Here is a 24,954-nt window from a genome sequence, read left to right as displayed (position 1 = left end):
CAAAACTAAAACAAACAGCAAACACTGTGGAATATATACATTTAAATTTCCTGATATACCCAACAATATACCCCGTTCCCCCCCCCCCCAAAAAAAAATTTTCTTCTATTTATCCTTTATTCCTTTATTCCAAAACATCTAAAAAACGAAGAAAACGAAAAAACTCAAACAAAGATTACATTACTTTGCCAATGTCAGAAAAAGAAAGTTTAGTTACTGGCATACATTTAGCCAGAATTAATCAGAGATGAATGTAACCGATTTCCACAATTGTAAGTACGTATTCAGCCTGACCAAATTCAATGAATTAAATGTTCTTCTGAACAGTGCTATGGCTAACTGCAAAAATGCAAACTGTCTTTTTAATGCACTATTGGTACTGAGCGAAACAATTCCGATTTTAATCAACAAATAGGCTTTCTTTCATGGCTTTTTCATTTCGGTTTAATTGACACTACCTTAGTCACGTAGAAATAAAAAACAAAATCGAGTAAACATCTTCAAAAAAACAAACACTGGCCACGTATTGTTATGCATTTGAACAAATACTTTGGAATTAGAATTTTTTTAAAGGAAAAAAGTCTAAGAATGCATTGAGATAATTACATTGAAGAACTGGGAGGAAAAAAATGTTTTATGTTTTGCGCGAAAAGCATCTTCAATTGTTATTGGCGTTAAACAATGTTTTTTTTCTGATTTGGTTTCAGAGAATGAAGTTGGACAAACTGAGATGTCCGCTGAGTCTACCAAACAATGTGAAGGTAAGGAAGTTTAGTGTTCACACTTTTTTCTCTTTATTCTATATTTACCATCCGAAGTACTATAGAAACTCTTCTTATTTATATTTTAATTTAGGCTCAAGTATTAAGTTGTTCATTATCTTCAGATATTAGTTAAATTTACTCATTTTTTTAAAAGAAGCTATCACAATTAATCCGCAAATGATATGGTCGAAAATGCTACAAGAAATCAGCGGAAAGTTATAATAATTGGTTATCAAATTCTGTATGTTTACCAGCTCATACTTTATTCACAATTGTCGTTTCTGAAAAAGGATACGGGCGAGAACATTTTTTTCCTTTGGAGTTTCAAGGGTTGCAGTTAACTTAATTTCAAAGGCCGTTGTTTTCGCTACAGGCAGTTTGAAGTCTATATCAATTCTTTTCCTTTGAAATGCTTGTTATAATCTGATTTTCAGTCCGCATTGATCGGAACGTATTAATAATAATAAATTGTTTACTGGTGTCTTTACAGAATAAATAGAGCACTTACACAGTTGATCAATACATATAAAAAAGAGCACCAGAAAGATCGCCATTAGACCATAAGGTCCGTTTTCAGGCGTCTCATAGTCGGAAGAGAAATTTCATGTTATTTATTTTAAAAGTTATTTAGTGGAAATCAAAATTAAAGTGAAAGCGAGAAAAAAAGGAACGTTAGTATTAAAATGATTTCAAATTGGTCATAAATTTTGATGAATAAAGTTTCTATTTTAAGCCATAAATTAACCTAGTGAGTTGTTCATTCAGTAAAAAATAGTTTTCTAGCTTTTCGTGAGCAAAATTATTTAACTGTGCACCGCTCAAATTTTTCACTTTTGTTACAAAATTTGAATCCAGTCTTAAGAAAAACGTTTAAGAGTTTTCGGATTTTATTTGACAGACTGTTTTCGGTAAAAGATGAATTAAGGGGTACAGCTTTAACTCGTTTTTCGCATGAGCACAGTTTTGACAGTTCATTTTGTGTAATGATGTGATTTATGTCCATGATGAAATTTTCACGTCTTATGCATTTTGTCATCAATTTGAAAACTTCGTACAGATGAACCTCCTTGGCCAAAAAAACTTTGTATTTCTCTCTGGTGAGAGAAACTGAGTCAAACTTTCGAAAAAAAAGATTACTCTTAGTATTCTACTAATTTTTGCATCGATTTTCTGCATCGTAGCTTTACTGGCAGTCCCATAGACTAGAATCCCGTATTGAACCACTGGTTTAACATAAGTGTTGAAAATCTTGATCAATTGGCTGCGATTTAAAATTTTTCTCAATTTATAGAAAAGTCCGCAAAATTGTACCAATTTATCTTCTACGCGTTTCGAGTGTTCTCTAAAACATAATTTTTTGTCAATCGTTATGCCCAAGTAACTTAAGGAATTTAGATTTTCAAGGCGCTTTCCGTTCTTTGTAAAGACATCATTTCGGTCATGCTTAGTCTTAAAGCTTATGGTTTTATTTTATCCATGTTCAGTGTAAGTTTGTTCATTTTAAGCCATTTTTCTGGTTGAGATAATATCTGTTGATGTTCCCTACAAGCATTTGTTTATTTGATTTTGTGTAAACTGCAGTATCATCAGCATAGGAAATGAATATCGAGCATGGGCTGTTGGTTTTCAAATCATTTATGTAAACAATGAAAAGAAGTGGGCCTAATACTTTGTGGTACCCCGTATTTGACTTCTGTCATTTGCGACTTCCTTTGTCCAGACTGTACAAATTGTTTCCTATTTTCCAAGTAAGTTTCCAAAATATTATATACAGGACCCCTTAGTCCATAAATTTTACACTTTTGAAGCAGAATTTTTCTGTCAATAGTGTCGAAAGCTTTACGTAAATCTAAAAATGTGCAATAAGTGTGCTCTGTATATGAATGTTTTGATGATCGTATCAACTCAACCAAAGTGCTAACTGCGTCAACAGTTCCTCTTTTTTCCCTAAAACCGGATTGTTTGCTGTTTAAAATTTCAAAGTCTTTAAAATAGTTAGAAATACGATATAGAATAATTTTTTCTGAAATTTTACAAAGAGTTGGCAAGAGAGATATTGGGCGGAAGTTATTTGGTTCATTTTTTTCACCTTCTTTATGTAGCGGTATTATTGATGCTATTTTCAATGAGTCCGGAAAACTGCGTTCCTGAAAACATGCGTTAATCAGTTTGGATAGGTAGCGCGCGATTGTAGCTGCTACAGATTTTATAAAGATATAGCTAAGATCCATATAGTCTTCGCTGTATTTTGACTTTCACTCCTGGACAACTCTAAGCACTTCTTTTTTGCTCGTTGGAAACAAAAACATAGATTGAACTTGTTGATTTTTTAAAGAACACTCACTTTGTCTAAACTAAACTTTTTATTCAAATTTTCACCAATTGTTGCAAAGAAGTGATTGAAATAGTTTACATCTTTTTGATTGAGATTTTGTACTTTTTCTCGCTCATTTCCACTAAGATTTCATATTAATTGAAAAATTTTCTGTTTGATTTTGCCGCATGTTTTTCTATTATTTTATGATAAAATTGTTGCATTTTACTTTCACCATACAGTTGACTTTTTACGTTGTTCTTGGTACTTTCCTTTGGCCTCAGTTGTTTTTGATTTCATACTTTCTCTGAACATCCAATTCTTTTTTGCAGTTTCTCTTTTCAATTTGTTATCAACCCAGCAGTGATGGTTTTTATTTTTTACAACCTGCTTGGGAAGATATCTGTCCAAAATTGATTTCAAAAAAATTTGAAGCTCTTCAAACTTGTTATCAATTGTCTTGTATTTCTAACAACTTTCCAGTTTTGATATTTCATGACTCAGAAAAAATTTTTTTTTCAATAAGGGAGATATCTTTAAGTTTTTGCCAGTTTCTTGAAGTGATGTATTCAAGTTTGTTTTCTATCTGTGTTCCTGCTTGAAAACCAAGAAATACAGAATAATGATCAGATATACATATTTTTTTAAGTTTTAACTCTGCTGTAAAATTCCAAAAAAAGATGTCTAAGTTTGATTTTGAGCATTCGGTTTCTCGCGTGATTGAACTTTCATCAATTTCTTTCATACAACCTCCTTTCATAATTTCCTTCAACGTCTCTCGTTTCTGATTGTTCTTCAAAGAATTGATATTAAAGTCACCACAGACGATATTATAAGATTGTGGTTCTATTATTAAACTGTCAATATAACTTTCAATTTTTGTAAGGGTTTCCGTGTTAACTGAATATGGAGGCATATACATGCACGTTACATAGATGACAGTTTCGACGGTTCCGGTAACTCTCATAGTGAGTGCCTGAAGTCCATTTAAACTTTTGCTTGTAGAGATTTTTTTAATAAAAATGGCAACACCACCTTCTCTTTTTTTCTGTTGATATTAACGAGAGGTCTATAACCCTCTTGGAACATTGATTTTGTTGGATGAACTTCCTTGAGCCAAGTTTCCGTCAGACAGATTGCCGACGGTTTCTCTTTTATGCTTTCTAGTAATACTTGTAGATCATCAAAGTTTTTGGTTAGTGAACGAATGTTTTGAAGCATGATTTGAAAACAGTTCGACATGTTTATCGATAAGAGTTGAAGTTTTAACTTAATTGATTAACTAACTAGCTACGCAGGCCGCCAGACACAGCCTAATGTAAAAAGTTTACAAATGGTTTAAAAATTAAAATGGAAAAAAACAAAAAACAAAAAAATAAAAACAATTATAGGTCTTAGAAATTCATGTGCCACGCTTGAAAAAAGACACGAACATGGCTCCGCTCGACTTTCTGGTTCTCTTAGTCAGCACTGATTATAACTTGACTTCGGCATTTTTAAATTGTGCCAGGCTACTTTTCCTTTTTTTGCCTATGCCAGGCTACGACTTAACTGACTGGACTGACGACCCTTGTCCCTGCTACTGTGGCCAGGGAATAACTAAATCCAGACGTGAGTGCGTTTGGAAGGAACTAAATGAAGATGGGATGTGTGTCGAGAGGAGAACCAGTGATGATAATGAGTCACATGGGTGTGGGAATGCTCTTCTGACCAAAGACAAAGATTGCTACAATGGAACATGCTGTAAGTTCACCTTCTATCGATGATAATGATAACACGTCATTCTTATAACAAATTTTCTGGAATCAAGATAACGATTATAAAAAGTTGACTTCACTCGAGAACAATGTTTATCACTCTCCTTGTTTGACTGAATCGTACACAGTCCGAAATTCAATTAAAAACCATAACCAGGGTGGGGGGAAATATCTTGTGGCTATGATGGGAATGCCCGGACTTTTTTAGTGCCCGGGTTGAATTTTTCCGCCCAAAATGATGTAAGAGTGGGGCTGCTATGGGAGGATTTTTTAGGAAAATGCAGCTCAAAACTCTTACGTCTTTTTGGGCTGCATTGGGCTTCCAAGGGGGGTAAAATGGTGTAAGAGTGAGGGGGTAAAAGACAAATTAACCCCCCACTCTTACATCTTTTTTGGTCTGCCAAGGGGGGTAAAATGGTGTAAGAGTGAGGGGGTAAAAGACAAATTAACCCCCCCACTCTTACATCTTTTCTGGTCTGCCAAGGGGGGTAAAATGGTGTAAGAGTGAGGTGGTAAAAGACAAATTAACCCCCCACTCTTACATCTTTTTTGGTCTGCCAAGGGGGGTAAAACGATTTAAGACATGGGGGGTAATTTGTCTTTTACCCCCTCACTCTACCACCATTATTACCACCACTGTACCCATGGGAACACTAAAAAAGCTCTAAACAGCTATTTTAGTGTTCTCACTGCAAAGTTAAGGAATTTTCCATTATAGCCAGAAGAAAATTTTCTCCCTTATCATGGGTTTTTCACTTTATTTGTGGTTGTGTTCATCCCAACAAGACACTCGGGAGGGAGATGTTAGTAGTATAGTAATTTGCCTAGTGCTTGAAGGGGGGTGTTCGGACACCCCCCCCCCCCCCCTACAAGATATTTTCCCTCTGAAAAAGTGATTTTCTCTAAGTCAAATCAAGTTTTTTGGCTAAATTTCGCCAGCCTGGGTGCAATCTCACCCACGCTGGCAAAAGTTAGCCAAAAAATTTGATTTGACTTAGAGAAAATCACTTTTTCAGAGGTAGAATTTCTTGTAGGGGTGGTGTTCGAACCCACCACCCTACAATCACTGGGCAAATTACGGCTGTTCCAATATTCACTAGAGAATAACTGGATAGACCCTAAACTCATAGAATATCATAAAATGATTTTTTTAAAAAAACTCGAAAAATCCTATATGAGACACCTGATGCCTACAACTTAGAAAAAAATTTCAAATTTTTTGTAAAAAATTTTCAAAATTTTTTGAAGTCCTAAAATGGTACGAAATGGATTTTGCGCTATAAAAGAGCACTAAATGATTTTTTGTTGACTTCACTTTTTTCACCTATGCAGTATGGGGGTCCTAACATTGAAAATTTTGAATTTTTTTTTAAAATTTTTCCAAGTAAACTTCGATCCTAAAATGGTATGAAATGGATTTTGCGCCCAAAAGTGATTTTTTGTTGACTTCACTTTTTTCACCTAAGCAGTATAGGGGGTTGAAACATAAAAAATTTCAAATTTTTGAGAAAAATTTTTCAAAATTTTTCAAAGTCCTAATATGGTCTGATAGGGATTTTGCGCTATGAAAGAGCACTCAAAAATGATTTTTTGTTGACATCACTTTTTTTTCACCTAAGCAGTATAGGTTTTGAAACATAAAAAATTTCAATTTTTTGAGAAAAATTTTTCAATATTTTTCAAAGTTCTAAAATGGTCTGATAGGGATTTTGCGCTTTTTTTGCAGTGTAGGGGTCGAAACACCAGAATTTCAAAAATTTTTTTGAAAATTTTTCAAACTTTTTCAAAGTCCTAAAATGGTATGAAATGGATTTTGCGCTATGAAAGGGCATCAAAAGTAATTTTGTGGAGTTCATTTTGTTCAACCAGTTAGTACCGGAACAACTCAGTTTCTGATATAGTCTGAAATAAGTCAAAGAACAGTCAGAAGCAGTTTATGTTGACAATACTTTTGCAAATGTGCAGTATGATGTGGAAACCTTGTCTTCATTTTTTATATATGCATGCGTAACTATGTATGTTTCTATCAAAACAAGTCCGTATATTTGCTTGCATTTGTTCAAAATTGTACTTTTTATGTATGAATAAACAATTGAAAGAATGAAAATTTTATGTATAAAATTATGCGTATTCATATATATAATAATGAAAGTATATATGAAAGTGTATATTTGTTTAAAAAAATATAACTGTGCTTATGTTTAGTAATATGTTTGTATGAGTATAAGCTGAAATGTATGTTTGTGTGTAGAAATTGTAAATGTGTGTATATGTCAAGACGCTCTTGGTTTTATGTGTGTATGTTTTTTCTAAATGTGTACAGTGGAATGTATGTATATATGTCTGAACGTGTTTATGTATTTATGTATTTATATGCTTACAAGACAGACGAGAGAGAGAGAGAGAGAGAGAGAGAAAGGGAGATAAGTCCCTGGAGGGCAATTGAATTGCCTAGAAGATTGTTGTTACTTGTCTCCACGATCCCTATATTATTATATCTTGCAAACAGATTTTGACCTTCAGCGTTGATAAACTCTGTTCTTTAAACATTGGCAAGCAAATTGTAACAACCGAAGACGACAACAATTTTTTTTGATGTTCTGAGCATGCTTTTTTGAAAACCGATTTCTCAACACTTATTCAGCTACCCGTCTAGGAATGGGCAAGATTATTTACCGGAAAAATATATATGAGAAGAATTGTTGAGAGATTAACAATAAAATGAGCTAAGTAAAAAAAAATAAACTCTGTAAAAAACCGAAAACGTTGAAACAGCTTCAGCAAGGCATAGGTCTGGTTTGCGTATTGGTAATAGCAATAATGGATTTTGCGTGCTGGGACTGAAATATTAAACAATAGCGAAACGCATCTTCAGTAAATACTTCCGATAAATTCAATTAATGAACACTGCAAGTAAGGTACCAGAGCAACTCAAGCAACCAGAAATCAAAAACGTTCATTATAGTGTTTTCTTGGATCAAATTTTTTGCGTTCAGTAACCCTGTGTTAAAACTTTGGATTACTTATTATTCTGTCCACGTTTTAAAATGAGATTACCGAAACGATATTTTATAGAGCATCGGAAAGAGGTAAATCCAAAGGAATCTAAAATTAAAAGCAGCAGAGTCTTTATAACAGATAAATGGTTAAGCAGTCTGGTGAACATATTGGAATTTAACACTACTCTACTACTACCTACAACTACTATCTACAATAAGTACCTACTACTACTGCAACTTCTACTACGTAGTACTACCTACAACTTCTACTAGACACTATTACTAAGTACTACAACTACTTATTGGTTCTAAGTTACACTAGTGCCTACTGCTACTTCCTTTTAATACCTTCAAACTTTACCTATTGTTTAGTAACTATCTACAACAATGTGTTTCTGTTTTTTCTAAAAAATGAAAACAATTCTTATCTCTAGAGACTCGTTGAGCATAAACAACAGAAGCTTTCATCTATCTCAAAGTAAAATGCCCTGACTGTTACAGATCATAGAATGTAACCGCCAATATTCACAACAAATCATTAAGTGTTTGAAGTTTTTTGAAAGATATAAAAAACGCTGAATCTTTGTCGTATACATTAACCCAGTAATTTTCAACTCAATGTTAATTTGTTAATTAACAATTAAAAAATTCATGGTATGATATATCAGGTTGATATTTAATTAATTAAATCAATGTAGGGTTTTACTGTTTAGCGAACCAGTCTAATTTTTAGAATTTCAAACAAGTTTTATTGCAATGTTCTTTAATTGAAAAGCAAATTTTATATACCATTTTCACATATGAGGGATCAGTCACAAACTTAAGTCTTTTGTTCAAATGTTGTTTTTTTGTTAATTCAATGTTTGACGTCTGATTCCATTTGCTATTAATGGATCGATATGAATTGCAAATTTTTTAACATTTATAATATGAAGGATTGAATAGCGTGAACATTGACTGGTTCACAATGGCGTTGCACTATGTCTATTTATAATATCAACTTTTTAGAAACATGCTGGCTTCAAAATGTCCATAGTGTGTACCTTAATGGAAACAAACACTTTACAACGTACCTACATTACTGAAAAAACTGAGGTTTTACTCTATATAGTTGTTTTCGTATTTTTATACAGAGTCACCTGTTGTTCAGTTTCAGGTATTAAAAAACGTTTTTGAATCCTTACGTTTCAAAAATTTGTATAGATTGAAAACTTCTGGGATAGCTTTCAGAAGGACATGTGTTAGTTGAATTTCATATTAACCTTAGCTTTGGCTCAGTATGTGTTCACAGCTAAGATTGTAATTGTGAACTTGCCATTCATCAAAATTTAGCGCTACATGATTTTGCAATTTTTGTTATATTAACTTCTTCCTAATTTTATTGAATTTCATTTGGTCATTGTTTATCTGAAGAAAATTAAAAATAAATCAACCTCATGCAACGTTTCTCCGCAAAATTACGTGAAACAGTCTTGTTTTCATAATAGTTGAGTTGTGTTATAAAGTTGCGAACGCAAAACAATTGAAACACGTTCTCACAATCTATTTAAACTACAGCTATATATGAGTCAAAAAAGCGAAGGAGACCTTCTGGTTTTACTAAGCTTTTTGATATAGTTTACTATATTATATAGACTATATTAACATGGTCTGTTATGTAATCTTTTCTGCACGAGTTCTACAAACATTCCTGAAGACTATAATTTTGCATTTTTCTGTAGAAAAGAACAGAAGAAACGCATGGTTATCCGAACTAAGCAGCGTTGACATATTGTACCAGTAATTTTTGAAACCAGCGGTCAGTGCAACTTCTTAAAATATTAATTTTCTCTGAAGAATGTTCGGCTAATGAACTTTAAATATTGCAAAATAACTAATAGGGAGATATTTTCAGTCATGACCACATTAGGTAACAGTTAACACAACTAACTGTGATTTTTGCTACCATAAAAAACCGTCAACACAGACAGTAGAAATCAGCTTAGGCGCTCTGATTCCATCGTAAAACTGACAAGTAAGTTTCTACATTCTTTTGGTCAATTTGGAAATGGTTCCAGTGTTAAAACCCTGTTATCCATAGTAAATTAAGTTCAAAGTTTAAAGTATTCAAAATTTTCGGAAATTAGTGCTTTATTTTTCTATGTGTTAATAAGTATTCTTGGCTTTGTGTACCTCGTTTTGATGGTATCTTTCCGAAAGGGTTTTTAGGTTTTCAAACGTTTGATTGTTATGGATCCTATGAAGAGTCGATTTGAGTTCTAAGACAAAAAACTGAGTCAACTGAGTCAAAGACAAAAAAACAACTGTCAAAGACAAAAAACTGAGTCAACCAAGTCAGAGACAAAAAGCAACTGTCAAAAAACAAATCCTGATTATAGAGGCAATTAGGCTAATTTGATTTCCAGGTTTTTTAATGCAGTATTTCAATCTTATCTGAGATTAAACAATGTGAGAACTATGTAAAACTGTCTCTTAGAAAAAAGTTCCTGGTGGAATTTCACTACTATGTGTTTTGCTAAATGCCACTATTGTCAAAAAAACCATTGTAATTTAACATGACTTCTATCTTCGTGAAAGTTTGTATCCCTATAACAATAAATGGTAGAATAATTATGTACAAGAAAAGTTTTTTTTTTCACGAGTAATCATATAGCTAAATCTTAATTTTCGATAAAGTTTTATTGATCTGCAATTTACGCTAGGAATCAGAGGTCTCACAGGTAGTATGTAAACATTTTTTTCGTGGTGCTCAAAAAAAAGAAAGCCCTAACGGAACTGCAATATTAACAATGGTAAAGAAAAGAAACGTTTTCCACGTTAAATTTGTTTTTTATTTGAAAGACTTAATGTAAAACAATGCCTAGCTGACATAAAAAAAGTTTAGATTATGCAAGACAAAGTTTTATAAGACTTCCCTGTCAAACAAATGTTTATGAATAAGCTGATTTTTCATTACAATTTTAACAAATTTGTACTTTTAGAACGTCAATGGTTTGCCTGGAGGAAACTCATAAGAGTTCTTGCATTCACTTCTTGCATTTATTGGAAATTTCGTTCTGATACGTTAAATGCTTACTATTATTGATACCATAGCTTTATAGATTAACGAAGTTTTGCGTCCGCGTTAATGAATACTTAGAATTTAAAACTTTATGAATTACTTAAATAACAACTGAAATACTTCATATTGACACATAGCTTTAAAAGCTACTGATTGAATTCTGTGAAAATCAAATGTTCCATGACAAAAACAATTTGTTGCGCATGTATAAGGAAAAGAATCAATGTTTGTTATCTACTAACAGAAAACGTGAGCTGAGGGTTTCTTATCGTTCCTCAAATTAAACCACCTCAATACAAAGCAAAATCAATACTATTGTGCAAATAACTTGATATTAAACGTACGACTTAGAACCAGTTACTATATAACCTAGAAGCAATTGTAACCATGAAAGTCAAACAATAAGGCCAATAGATGAATTTAAAAGAATTTGATTTGTCCTATTTATTCAATTCTTTATGTAAGTTAACGTTATTTTGTTTAACTGGAGCACACTGTGGGTTGAAATGTAATAAACAATTGCAAGCCTATGTACTCACTCTCTTGTTATCTCAACGTTTGCTGCAGCACATGTATATACGCCTTCTTGATCACAGACAAGAGAATACTTAAACAAACTAATAAAAGTGCTTTTAGCCGAAAATATTATGCAAGAATTTTGCAGAGCAGACTGAATTTCTCACACGCACAGTGTAATTCTTCTGCTTTATGCATAGCAATCAGATCAAAACCTTGAAGTGTCAATGTCCGAGGTACTTAGGAGAAACTTCAACCCATTTTACAAATGAAAACGAACAAGAGATAGTCTAACAAGTTTAACAACTGAGGCCTCCTCGAACTGATATAGGTATTCATTCAAAACTATTTGTCTAATTAGTCTAATAGAACGAATGCTAACATACCAGGCAAAAGTTTGAATTTACTTTTAACTGAATGACCTGCTTCTCAAAACAACATTTTAGCGTTTTCGATCTTGACTTGTATTCCATTCAGTTAGTGTATGCCAAAACCCAAACTCAACTGCCGGTTTACAAATTATAATGTATCATATCCTAACGCATTTTGAAGGCTCATATCAGCGCACAATTGTCTATCAAACTCGATATGAAAACGATATTGCCTTTATACAACAAAGGAAGGACAGTTTAATTTCAGGCTAGACTACCTTCGATCATTGCCTTTATTGACTTTGTTACTACATTACCTAATATAACCGAGGAAGAAGACTTTATCAACAACTCAACCCCCTCGGAAACTGAAGTAACTTCTCAGCATATACCCAATCCTTTGACTTCTGACATAGGATCATTTCCCATGGACATCAAGAAGATTTTGCGCAGTTACGATTTCTAAAGTATGCCCCTCTTCAGGAGCCATGAAGAATACTTGGCTGCTTTAGAAGATTCGGAAAATCTGTGGAAAAAGCTCGAATCATGCAGAAAAGAAACCAAACTAACCACTATTCACGATAAAATTGATCATACTACATCATCAACTTTCGATGATAACAGAAAGACTTTGATATCTTCCATCTTAGAACGATTCCCTAGTCTTCTTGAAGAAAACTCAAAAATTGAAGAGAATTTCCAGAAATTCAGCACTGAGCCATTGTCTACCAATGCTCTACAAAAGAGGAGCCATTTTCGTGTAGCTCGAGGATGTGGATGATGTAGTATGATCAATTTTATCGTGAATAGTGGTTAGTTTGGTTTCCTTTCTGCATGATTCGAGCTTTTCCCACAGATTTTCCAAAACTTCTAAAGCAGCCAAGTATTCTTCATGGCTCCTGATGAGGGGCATACTTTCGAAATCGTAACTGCGCAAAATCCTCTTGATGTCCATGGGAAGTGATCCTATGTCAGAAGTCAGAGGATTGGGTATATGCTGAGAAGTTACTTCAGTTTCCGAGGGGGTTGAGTTGTTGATAAAGTCTTCTTCCTCGGTTATATTAGGTATTGTAGTAACAAAGTCAATAAATTTTTTGGATATGACGCAATGATCGAAGGTAGTCCAGCTTGAAATTGAACTGTCCTTCATTTGTTGTATAAAGGCAATATTGTTTTCATATCGAGTTTGATAGACAATTGTGCGCTGAAATGAGCCTTCAAATTGCGTTAGGATATGATACATTACAAGTTATAAACCAGCAGTTGAGTTTGGGTTTTGGCATACACTAACTGAATGGAATACAAGTCAAGAATGAAAACGCTAAAATGTTGTTTTGAGAAGCAGGTCATTCAGTTAAAAGTAAATTCAAACTTTTGGCTGGGATGTTAGCATTCGTTCTATTAGCTTAATTAGACAAACAGTTTCGAATGAATACCTATATCAGTTCGAGGAGGCCTCAGTTGTTAAACTTGTTAGACTAATTCTTGTCCGTTTTCATTTGTAAAATGGGTTGAAGTTTCTCCTAAGTACCTCGGACATTGACACTTCAAGGTTTTGATCTGATTGCTATGCATAAAGCAGAAGAATTACACTGTGCGTGTGAGAAATTCAGTCTGCTCTGCAAAATTCTTGCATAATATTTTCGGCTAAAAGCACTTTTATTTGTTTGCTTAAGTATTCTCTCGTCTGTGATCAAGAAGGCGTAAATACATGTGCTGCAGCAAACGTTGAGATAAAAAGAGATTGAGTACATAGGCTTGCAATTGTTTATTACATTTCAACCCACAGTGTGCTCCAGTTAAGCAAAATAACGTTAACTTAAATAAAGCAATTGAATAAACAGGACAAATCAAATTCATTTAAATTCACCTATTGGACTTATTGTTTGACTTTCATGGTTACAATTGCTTCTAGGTTATATAGTAACTGGTTCTAAGTCGTACGTTTAATATCAAGTTATTTGTACAATAGTATTGATTTTGCTTTGCATTGACGTGGTTTAATTTGAGGAACGGTAAGAAACCCTCAGCTCACGTTTTCTGTTAGTAGATAACAAACATTTTTTGCTCAAAGGCTCAATCTGAACCATAAACGTAAGTATGCACTAGTTTTTTCTGTATACATGCGCAACAAATTGTGTTTGTCATGGAACATTTGGTTTTCACAGAATTCACTCAGTAGGTTTTAAAGCTATGTGTCAATATGAAATATTTCAGAATGTTATTTAAGTATATCATAAAATTTTAAATTCTAAGTATTCATTAACGCGGACGCAAAACTTCGTTAATCTATAAAACTATGGTATCAAGAATAGTAAGCATTTAACGTATCAGAACGAAATTTCCAATAAATGCAAGAAGTGAATACTTGTCCGTACTCTAATGAGTTTCCTCCAGGCAAACCATTGAGGTTCTAAAAGTCCAAATTTGTTAAAGTTGTAATGAAAAATCAGCTTATTCATTAACATTTGTTTGACATGGAAGTCTTATAAAACTTTGTCTTGCATAATCTAAACTTTTTTAATGTCAGCTAGGCATTGTTTTACGTTAAGTCTTTCAAATAAAAAACAAATTTAACGTGGAAAACGTTTCTTTTCTTTACCTTTGTTAGTTTTGCAGTTCCGTTAGGGCTTTCTTTTTTTGAGCACCACGAAAAAAATTTTTACATACTATCTGTGAGAACGCTGATTCGTAGCGTAAATTGCAGATCAGTAAAGCCTTATCGAAGATTAAGATTTAGCTATATGATTACTCGTGAAAAAAAACTTTTTCTTGTACATAATTATTCTACCATTTATTGTTATAGGGATACAAACTTTCACGAAGATAGAAATCATGTTAAGTTACAATGGTTTTTTTGACAAAAGTGACATTTAGCAAAACACATAGTAGTGAAATTCCACCAGGAACTTTTTTCTAAGAGACAGTTTTACATAGTTCTCACATTGTTTAATCTCAGGTAAGATTAAAATACTGCATTAAAAAACCTGGAAATCAAATTAGCCTAATAGCCTCTATAATCAGGATTTGTTTTTTGACAGTTGCTTTTTGTCTCTGACTTAGTTGACTCAGTTTTTTTGTCTTTGACAGTTGTTTTTTTGTCTTTGACTCAGTTGACTCAGTTTTTTGTCTTAGAACTCAAATCGACTCTTCATAGGATCCATAACAATCAAACGTTTGAAAACCTAAAAACCCTTTCGGAAAGATACCATCAAAACGAGGTACACAAAGCCAAGAATACTTATTAACAAATAGAAAAATAAAACACTAATTTCCGAAAATTTTGAATACTTTAAACTTTGAACTTAATTTACTATGGATAGCAGGGTTTTAACACTGGAGCCTTTTCCAAATTGACCAAAGGAAGGTAGAAATGTACTTGTCAGTTTGACGATGGAATCAGAGCGCCTAAGCTGATTTCTACTGTCTGTGTTGACGGTTTTTATGGTAGCAAAAATCACAGGTTTTTATGGTAGTTAGTTGTGTTAACTGTTACCTAATGTGGTCATGACTTAAAATATCTCCATATTAGTTATTTTGCAATATTTAAAGTTCATTAGCGGAACATTCTTCAGGGAAAATTAATCACTTAAGAAGTTGCACTGACCACTCTTTTCAAAAATTACTGGTAAAATTTGTCAACGCTGCTTAGTTCGGAAAACCATGCGTTTTTTCTGTTTAATTCTACAGAAAAAAGCAAAATTATAGTCTTCAGGAATGCTTTTAGAACTAGTGCAGTAAAGATTATATAACAGACCATGTGAATATGGTCTATATAATATATTAAACTATATCAAAAAGCTTAAAAAACCAGAAGGTCTCCTTCGCTTTTTTGACTCATATATAGCTGTAGTTTAAATAGATTGTGAGAACGTGTTTCAATTGTTTTGCGTTCGCAACTTTATAACACAACTCAACTATTATGACGTAATTATTCCTCGAATACTATTTTTAGATCACAAACTCAAACTCAAACTCAAACGTTTACATAGAGCGGTAGGCCAAGTTTTCAATTTTCATTATATTTGGTAATTCAAAGAAAGTTACACGGTCCCCAATTATTGTGTTTTTAGTTGTAAAAGTAGTCTTTTTTCAAAGTCAATTATACTTGAATAGTGTTTTTAGATCACAAATTCAGACACAAACTCAAAACTTCCATTTTATGTAGTGCGATTGACCAAGCATCACCATTTTATTATACTTGCTTATCGAAATCCATACCGCCTCCGATTGTTGAGTTTTGAAACCTAAAAAAGAGGTCTTTTGTTTTTAAAAAAGTCCATTATCGTTGAATACTATATTTAGATTACAAACTCGATATACGAACTCAGTGGTTCAACTTTTAGGTAAAGTGATTGACCAGGTTTCACAATTTTATTATACTTGCTTATCCAAAGCCATACCGTCTCCGGATGTTGAGTTTTGAACTCTAATAAAGAAGAATTTTGTTTCAAATGCCGCGAAAAGTAATTCTCTGGAACCATTTGGTGCCCCTTGAGTGTAAGCAGACGTTGAAAACAAATAAAATTTGTTCACCTAAACACCTAAATTCAAAGTTTTCGTTTGAGCTCTCAAATCCAACAAGACTGTTTCACTTAATTTTTCTTAGAAACGTTTCATGAGGTTGATTTATTTTTAATTTTCTTCAGATAAACAAAGACCAAAAGAAATTCAATAAAATTAGGAAGAAGTTAACACAACAAAAATTGCAAAATCATGTTGCGCTAAATTTTGATGAATGGCAAGTTCACAATTACAATCTTAGCTGTGAACAAATACTGAGCCGAAGCTAAGATTAATATGAAACTCAACTAACACATGTCCTTCTGGCAAGCTATCCCAGCAGTCTATAGAAATTTTTGAAACGCAAGGATTCAAAAAAAGTTGTGTAATACCTGAAACTGAAACAACAGGTGACTTTGAATAAACATACGAAAAAAACTATATAGAGTAAAACCTCAGTTTTTCGGATAATGTAGGTACGTTGTAAAGTGTTTGTTTCCATTAAGTCACACACTATGGACCTTTTGAAGCCAGCATGTTTCTAAAAAGTTGATATTATAAATAGACATAGTGCAACGCCATTGTGAACCAGTCAATATTTACGCTATACAATCCTTCATATTATAAATTTTAAAAAATTTACAATTCATATCTATCAATTAATTGCAAATGGAATCAGACGTCAAACATTGAATTAACAAAAAACAACATTTGAACAAAAGACTTAAGTTTGTGACTGATCCCTCATATGTGAAAATAGTATATAAAATTTGCTTTTCAAAAAAAGAACATTGCAATAAAACTTATTTGAAGTTCTAAAAGTTAGACTGGTTCGCTAAACAGTAAAACCCTATATTGATTTAATTAATTAAACATCATCCTCATATATCATGCCATGGATTTTTCATTGTTAATTAACAAATTAACATTGAGTTGAAAATTACTGGGTTAATGTATACGACAAAGCTTCAGCGTTTTTTGTATCTTTGAAAAAACTTCAAAGACTTAATGATTTGTTGTGAATATTGGCGGTCAAAATTCTATCGGTCTGTTACAGTCAGGGCATTTTACTTTAAGATAGATTGAAGCTTCTGTTGTTTATGCTCAACGAGTCTCTAGAGATAAGAATTGTTTTCATTTTTTCGAAAAAACAGAAACACATTGTTGTAGATAGTTAGTAAACAATAGGTAAAGTTTGAAGGTATTAAAAGGAAGTAGCAGTAGGCACTAGTGTAACTTAGAACCAATAAGTAGTTGTAGTACTTAGTAATAGTATCTAGTAGAAGTTGTAGGTATTACTAAAATGTAGCAGTAGCATAGGTACTTATTGAAGATAGTAGTTGTAGGTAGTAGAAGTGTAGTGTTAAATTCCAATATGTTCGCCAGACCTCTTAGCCAATTAAATGTTATAAAGACTCTGCTGCTTTTAATTTTAGATTCCTTTAGATTTACCTCTTTCCGATGCTCTATGGAATATCGTTTCGGTAATCTCATTTTAAAACTTGGACAGAACAATAAGTAATCCAAAGTTTTAACACAGGGTTACTGAACGCAGTAAATTTGATCCAAGAAAACACTCTCATTAACGTTTTGGATTTCTGGTTGCTTGAGTTGCTCTGGTACCTTACTTGCAGTGTTCATTAATTGAATTTTTCGGAAGCATTTACTGAAGGTACGTTTCGCTATTGTTTAATATTTCAGTCCCAGCACGCAAAATCCATTATTGCTATTACCAATACGCAAACAAGACCTATTCATTTCTGAAGCTGTTTCTAGCAACCACCCACGGATCCATAGTTTGTGTTTGTTCTTGCTTAATTGATAAAGTGACTAACTAACTTTTGAAAATTTTAGCACTTTTCACAGTTCCAGTGCAAATTACTCTTCTTGTACATCATTACAATTTTGTCTGATTCAAGCTCTTGATGAACTCCTATCATTCTACTTTATTTAACAAAAAAGTTCAGCTGCTCCTGCATATCATAGTTTTCTCACCAACTTTTTCGGTTTTTTACAGTGTTTATTCTTTTTAGTTAGCTCAATTTATTATCTATCTCTCAACAATTCATCTCATATATATTTTTTCCTGTAAATAATCTTGCTCATGCCTGAAGCTCATTCCTCTTGCTCATTCCTGAAGGGTAGCTGAATAAGTGTAGAAAAATCTATTTTCAAAAAAGCATGCTCAGAGCATCAAAAAGTTGTTTTTGTCTTCTGTGTTGCAACACTTTATCAGTTTCTTGCCAAGGATTAAAAGACAAAGAGCATGAATTTAATTTTTTTTCTCTAAAAATCCTTTATAACTTTTAATATGGTAGCTAGATAGGTCTCGAAATATCAATCTTCAAAAAAGCATGCTCAGAGCATCAAAAAATTGTTGTCGTCTTCGGTTGTGACATTTTGCTTGCCAATGTTTAAAGGACAGAGTTTATCAACGCTGAAGGTCAAAATCTGTTTGCAAGATATAATATTTTTGGATCGTGGAGACAAATAACAACATTTTTCTAGGCAATTAAATTGCCTTCCAGGGACTTTTCTCCCTCTCGCTCTCTCGTCTGACTTGAAAGCATATAATTACATAAATACCTAAACACATTCAGACATATGTACATACATTCCTTTGTATACATATAGAAAAATATACACACATAAAAGCAAGAACGTCTTGACATATACACACATTTACAATTTCTACACAAAAACATACATTTCAGCTGATACTCATACAAACATATTACATAACTTAAGCACAGTTATGTATACTTATAAATAAATATACACTTTCATATAAACTTTCATTATTATATACATGAATACGCATGACTTTATACAAAAAATTTACATTCTTTCATTTCTTTCAATTATTCATTCAGACATAAAGATTACATTTTTGAACACAAGCATGCAAACATACGTACTTGTTTAGATAGAAACAAACATAGTTAAAAATGTATATAAAAAAATAAAGACATGCTTTCCACATCATACCGCATATTTGCAAGATTATTGTCATTAAAATTTGCATCTGACTGCTCTTTGACTTATTTCAGACCATTTCATAAACTGAGTTGTTCCGGTCCTACTTGGTTGAGCAAAATGAAGCCCACAAAAAATCATTTTTGAGTGCTGTTTCATAGCGCAAAATCCATTTCAAACCATTTTAGGACTTTAAAAAATTGTAGATTTTTTTCTCAAAAAATCAAAATTTTTATAATTTTTGACCCCCATACTGCCTAGGTGCAGAAAAGTGAACTCAACCAAAAATCACATTTGAGTGCTCTTTCATAGCGCAAAATCCATTTCATACCATTTTAGGACTTTTGAAAACTTTGAAAAATTTTTGAAAGTTTTTGAAATTTCGTTTCAACCCCTATACTGCATTGGTGAAAAAAAAGTGAAGTCAACAAAAAATCATTTTTGAGTGCTCTTTCATTGCGCAAAATCCCTATCAGACCATTTTAGGACTTTGAAAAATTTTGAAAAATTTTTCTCAAAAATTTGAAATTTTTTATATTTCAACCCCCTATACTGCTTAGGTGAAAAAGTGAAGTCAACAAAAAATCACTTTTGAGTACTCTTTTATAGCGCCAAATCCATTTCATACCATTTTAGGATTGAAGTTTACTTGGAAAAATTTTCGAAAAAAAATAAAAACTTTCAATGTTATGACCCCCATGCTGCATAGGTGAAAAAAGTGAAATCAACAAAAAATCACTTTTGAGTGCTCTTTTATAGCGCAAACTTCATTTCATACCATTTTAGGATCGAATTTTACTTGGAAAAATTTTCGAAAAAAATTCAAAATTTTCAATGTTATGACCCCCATACTGCATAGTTGAAAAAAGTGAAATCAACAAAAAATCATTCTTCAGTGCTCTTTCATAGCGCAAAATCCATTTCAGACAATTTTAGGACTTTGAAAAACTTTGAAAATGTTTCGAAAAAAATTTGAAAATTTTTGAAATTTTTTCCAAGTTGTAGGCATCAGGTGTCTCATATAGGGTTTTTCGAATTTTTAAAAAATCATATTATGATATTCTATGAGTTTAGGGTCTATCCAGTTATTCTCTAGTGAATATTGGAACAGCCGTAATTTGCCCAGTGATTGTAGGGTGGTGGGTTCGAACACCACCCCTACAAGAAATTTTACCTCTGAAAAAAGTGATTTTCTCTAAGTCAAATCAAGTTTTTTTGGTTAAGTTTTGCCAGCGTGGGTGAGAATGCACCCAGGCTGGCGAAAGTTAGCCAAAAAACTTGATTTGACTTAGAGAAAATCACTTTTTCAGAGGTAAAATTTCTTGTAGGGGGGGGGTGTCCGAACACCCCCCCCCCCCCCCCCCCCTACAAGCACTAGGCAAATTACTATACTACTGATGTTAAAATGGGAAAACAATAAAATTAAATCCATAAAATGTTTTCAAAGACATATTCCTGACCTTTTCGTTGTCAGCTATTTGACAAGATTGCATGAATGTATGGCTGATGTGTCTGAAAACGATTATCTATTTTTCAAACCTCGGGATCTGTGTTGAGGGCATAGTTGCTTCAGTTTGGCAGAATCTCTTTCACTTCATTTCAGTTCCAGGTCTCATAAAACCACTGGTGGGCGTGATTCCACTAATCCTGAAAGGCTGTAATGCTAATGCGATTAATTTTTGCGCGTGCTTGGTTTTCTATCTTCGGTGACTGGAAGATATTTCGACTCGCTGGACTGTTTACAGCTATAAATTCGCAAGAGTGAAAACATGAATAAATATTTTTATTTCACGATTTGAGCACTGTTCGCTCATTCCTCACTGTTTTACAGTGATCAACTTGGTGAGTGAGCAGACACAAGACGTGTATGAGGCTGGATCCAACTCCGACTTCTATTATGAGGCATACACCCTGGGAGGACAGGTGTGCAACATTGGCAAACTGGATCTGCCGGACTATAATGACCGACAGAGGGGAAAGTAAGCACCGTAGCAGACTTTTGTATTATAAGATCCGTTTTGGAACACAATAACATTTTGAATTTTTGGTTTAAAAATAAAAACTGCCATTGAAAATTGCAAAACTGGCTCAAATTTTTCTAGAGTCAAATTAATTAAATAGCCTCATCATCGATCAAATGTTGCATGTTGGTTTCAGCTTTGTTGTATAATTTTTAAAGCTGTCATTAAGAAAGAATCACGTTCTGTGCAAAATAAACACTGGGGTTGCTAGTTTAAAACATTTCGCCGCATAGTCGAGAAACCGATATTTCATCATTACCAAAGTGACCAAACTCTAATTTATTGTTTAAACGTCAAATTAAAAACAAAATATCTCTAGAAACTCTTTCTTCTCTACCAAAAATTGTCTTGGATGCTTTAGATTGGAAGTTTTCAGTTGAATTCGGACCAATAGAAAAAAAAACGAAAAATACGGAAAAGCAATTAGAATATATCTAAATAAGATAAATGGGATAACATAATTTTGAAAAAAAAACAGACACAAAGACTCTAATGTCCTATAACCAACTTTGCTGGCTAAATTAGTCTAATAGACAAAATATCACTTATCTTGTTCCCGAAACAATAAATCAAGTTTCCTTGGGTTTAAAGTCTTGTGTAAACTGTCCAAAACCTGGTTGACTCTTCCTAATGCGGTCATTTGTTCCTCAATACGACTAAAATATTATGGGTTATTTTTTCTTGAATCAGCATCCAAAGAACCAACCAAATAAAGTTCGTTTAGTCATAGCTGTTTGTTGTCGACTTCATCTTGCTTGATTTTAATTGTTTGTTTATTGTTTTGCTGGTCATATCTAAAGCTTCCAAAAATTTCCTATTAGAGAAAATCTCTTCTCGTTATGTTGATCGTACGTCCACACCATTATAGTGAGAGTAAATTTGGATACTTTAGTGGGCTGCAACACCACAATATGGTAATTGATTGCAATCCGGCACTGAGCCAACTGGACCACGCTGCGAGGGACTAACTATTCTCTTTTCCTTTGAGCTATCATTTCAAAATCCATCTTATGAGAACAGCTTAATTACTTAGAGTGTTTACTATAACACACCTCTTACGCTGTGCATCATATCTCCTCACTTTCAGTTTCTGGGTAGAGCGTTATGGTGAGCCCATTTTCTATAAGAGCAACTTTTTGCTCATTATGTTGATTCTATGTCAAAGCCATTATAGTGAGAGTGAAGTTTGGGACCTTGGTGGCTTGTTTAATTGGTTGGAATTTTGTGCTCTTTACTGAGCCAAATAGGCCGAACTAAGAGAGACCTACTAAGGTCTCTTGTATTGAACTAACATCTTCTGATCATTGTCATCAAAAAATTTAAAATCAAAAAGTTCCTACAATTGAAACCACACATAAATGAAGCATTCAAACCGAAATAAGCTAACACTTCCTTAGTTGCAAATAGAAAAGGCGTAATCTTTTGAACTTTTCACGCCAAACAACTGAAAAAATCGTTCAAATGAAAAACTTTTGAATCCGAAAATTCTGGGGCCCAACGATGATTTCTTACATTTTAAAACCAAGCAGCTTAAAACCAAGCATTTTAAAACCAAGAACCGAGGATATGTTACAATGAAATACCGAACAAACAGAATTCCTCAAATCTAAAAAATAGAAGTTTTTCTCAGTTAAACATTAATATACTTACAATTTTCTAGGCTCAAAGCAAAAAAAAAAACAAAAACTATCTCACCGACGTTTAGGCTCGAGATTGAAAATTTTTAAATTTTGTAGCCTTCTATATTTTTGGCTAATTTAGACTCGAGTTGTGTAAATTTTTTCCAATTGCTTCAACAAAAATTTCCGCCCCTGCATGCTTGAATTTGCATTCTAATAAAAAAAAACTAATATCAAAAGTTTTGGAAGTTTTTTCAGTCTGTGACGCTTAGATTCTCGAATTACGGACTCAATATTATTGATGATTCGCGCAATGCTTTGTTAATATTTTTTGTTTTCTGTTCATTATTGCTGTTTTCGAATAGTTTTTTTGGTTTGATCACTTTATGTATTTTATAGATAAAGATAAATGCAACTTTTTTTTCAGAATTGACACTTATTATCTATCCATGCCATGCAATGCGTGTATGAAGACATCCACTGAGATATTCGACAAACTCAAAGTCACCATTCACGGCACCGATGGATGGAAGGCTGCCTGGGTAAGAACAGTTTTTTATTCCGCCATTATTTTTTTTTCGCCCATATTCTTCGTCAAAGTCCAGAAATAGAGTTGAACTGGCAAAACGCACAATGAACGGAAGAATACAGAGCAAATACGCTGACTGGATTAAGACAGGAATCAAAATTAGCAGTGGAGAATTGAGAAGCGCGCGGTTTGAACAAAATGTTGGCTGTTTTAAGATGACGTTCGGGTCAATAAACTTCCAGTCCACTCAGAGGTTTCTGAGCTAGTATTTTTAACCAAACACTTTCAACTTAGTTAGCCCATGTATACTCACTAAGTAAGGCCGTGTTTGCACTAAATTTTGGGCAAGACGTAATTGCTTAGGAAAGAAACGCAACTTCAGGTGAATTTTTATCATACAGAAACCTGTGTTGCTTAGTCACGGCAAGCAATCACATTTTGCCCGAAATTATTGCAAAACAAAATGTTTACAGAAAAAAAAACCGACACAACCAACTCTTTTTGATATTTTTTTCAGATTCTGGTGGTTGTAAACAACAACAATGGTACCTACTACAACCCAGAGTGGCTGGACAGCAATGGCAGTCTCATCTATGACAACAACTATTCCCAATCAGCTTCTTCAGCTGAAGAGGAAAACGGGAACGAAAACGAGGAGGAAGTCTAGAGAACTAAGCATGACAAAGATATAAGAAGCTGTGGATAGATAAAATTGAGTTAAAAATTTGGCTATATACCAACGACTGCTCACAGTAGATAGAATAAAACTAATGTATTTCGGAAACAAAAATATATTTGAAATTTTGAAAGTTAAAGCTTCCCTCCCACTGAAGAAAAATCCTGGCAAACAAACTTACACTTTTTAGCCTATCATTTGGTCCAAACTTACACCTGAATTTATGACATCTTTACATTTTGGTAAATGAATAACACGATCTTGATTAACCGGAACTAAAAAGCTGGTTAAAATTTCCCGAATTTCCCGGCAACGGATTATCGTAAATTCATAAAAGCCAGAAGGCCTATCAATGGATTATAGTAGTTCCAAAGGATCCGGGGTTCGCATCGATGCATCCTGGTGAATTCATAGAAATGTTTCTTATTAGCTGAAATTCTACACGCATTATGCTTCTGCAATACGAAGCAAATTTGTTTTAATTTGTTTTAATGATATTGGTCAAGAAAATTTTCTGTGACCGTGGTACAAAAATACAATTGACGGCTTGTGGCACAATCAAAGTTTTTTAATGCTTCAAATCATTTCTTTGGGAATTTTTATTGCTAGCAGCAAAATTATTGATATGCCCCCGATGGATCTTCGATGATCAGAAAAAAGTGATAATGAACCATCGATGATACAAAAGAGCAGTTAAGAAATTAATATGATTCCTCCGTGAGACTCAAGGGGATGCCAACCCGTGAATTTGAATATTGTCATATAGTATAATTCAGTTAAGACTCAAAGTATTTCAAAACTGAGACACAGTTTTTAAATTATATTAATTGATTTCAGATAAGGAGTGT

At 33.2% G+C, this 24,954-nt stretch overlaps 1 protein-coding gene across 1 annotated transcript; it reads left to right on the top strand.

Moving 5' to 3' along the window:
- Positions 1-700: 700 nt before the first annotated feature.
- On the top strand, positions 701-24,282 carry LOC142351544 (uncharacterized). The gene is made up of 5 exons (XM_075403627.1): positions 701-761; positions 4,618-4,821; positions 21,093-21,240; positions 23,329-23,443; positions 23,948-24,282. Exons 1-5 carry the CDS (start codon positions 731-733, stop codon positions 24,095-24,097), a joined length of 648 nt encoding a protein of 215 aa, XP_075259742.1. The 5' UTR covers positions 701-730; the 3' UTR covers positions 24,098-24,282.
- Positions 24,283-24,954: the final 672 nt, after the last annotated feature.

Source organism: Convolutriloba macropyga, chromosome 13 (assembly GCF_964194025.1).
Source record: "Convolutriloba macropyga chromosome 13, txConMacr16.3, whole genome shotgun sequence".
Lineage (NCBI taxonomy): Eukaryota > Metazoa > Xenacoelomorpha > Acoela > Convolutidae > Convolutriloba > Convolutriloba macropyga.
Note: the sequence above shows the minus strand (reverse complement) of the source record. Positions and strands in the feature narration are given on the sequence as shown.